Below are 416 nucleotides of genomic sequence, written 5' to 3'. Positions count from 1 at the left end.
CACATTAACCCCCAGGGTGAAAATTGGTGCAAACGGACAGATCATCCTAGATGAGACAAGCCTGAAGATCCGAACGACAGCCGCCAAGAATAGGGACGAGATTCTGAGCAAAGCAGAGGTTGTGGAAGAAAGCAATGACTCTAGCCACTATGGGAAGTGGAGCAAGAAGAGGAAACGGTCCTCCCTGTGGACAATGAAGGAGACGGCTAGATTCTATAAGGCCCTCTCCACCGTAGGTACTGACTTCTCCCTGATGGAGACCTTGTTTGCCTGGAGGTCAAGGGCTGAGCTGAAGACAAAGTTCAAGAAGGAGGAGCGCAGCAACAGAGCATTAGTTGATAAGGCCCTCCAAGACTCCACCCAGTTTGACTTCTCCTTGTTTGATATCGAGTCTGGTAAGGATCTACAAATAGACA

The 416-nt window shown here is 49.3% G+C and overlaps 1 protein-coding gene across 1 annotated transcript in view; it reads left to right on the top strand.

The window, feature by feature from the left end:
• Positions 1–416, top strand: part of LOC119593123 (transcription factor TFIIIB component B''-like) — a gene marked incomplete in the record, with an annotated part of 4,035 nt that overhangs the window by 1,001 nt on the left and 2,618 nt on the right. Inside the window, 1 exon segment of the mRNA XM_037942089.1 lies at positions 1–395. Coding sequence (XP_037798017.1) covers positions 1–395 — 395 coding nt within the window.

This window comes from Penaeus monodon, chromosome 31 (assembly GCF_015228065.2).
Source record: "Penaeus monodon isolate SGIC_2016 chromosome 31, NSTDA_Pmon_1, whole genome shotgun sequence".
Classification (NCBI taxonomy): Eukaryota; Metazoa; Arthropoda; class Malacostraca; order Decapoda; family Penaeidae; genus Penaeus; species Penaeus monodon.
This window is presented reverse-complemented; position numbering and strand designations above follow the sequence as displayed.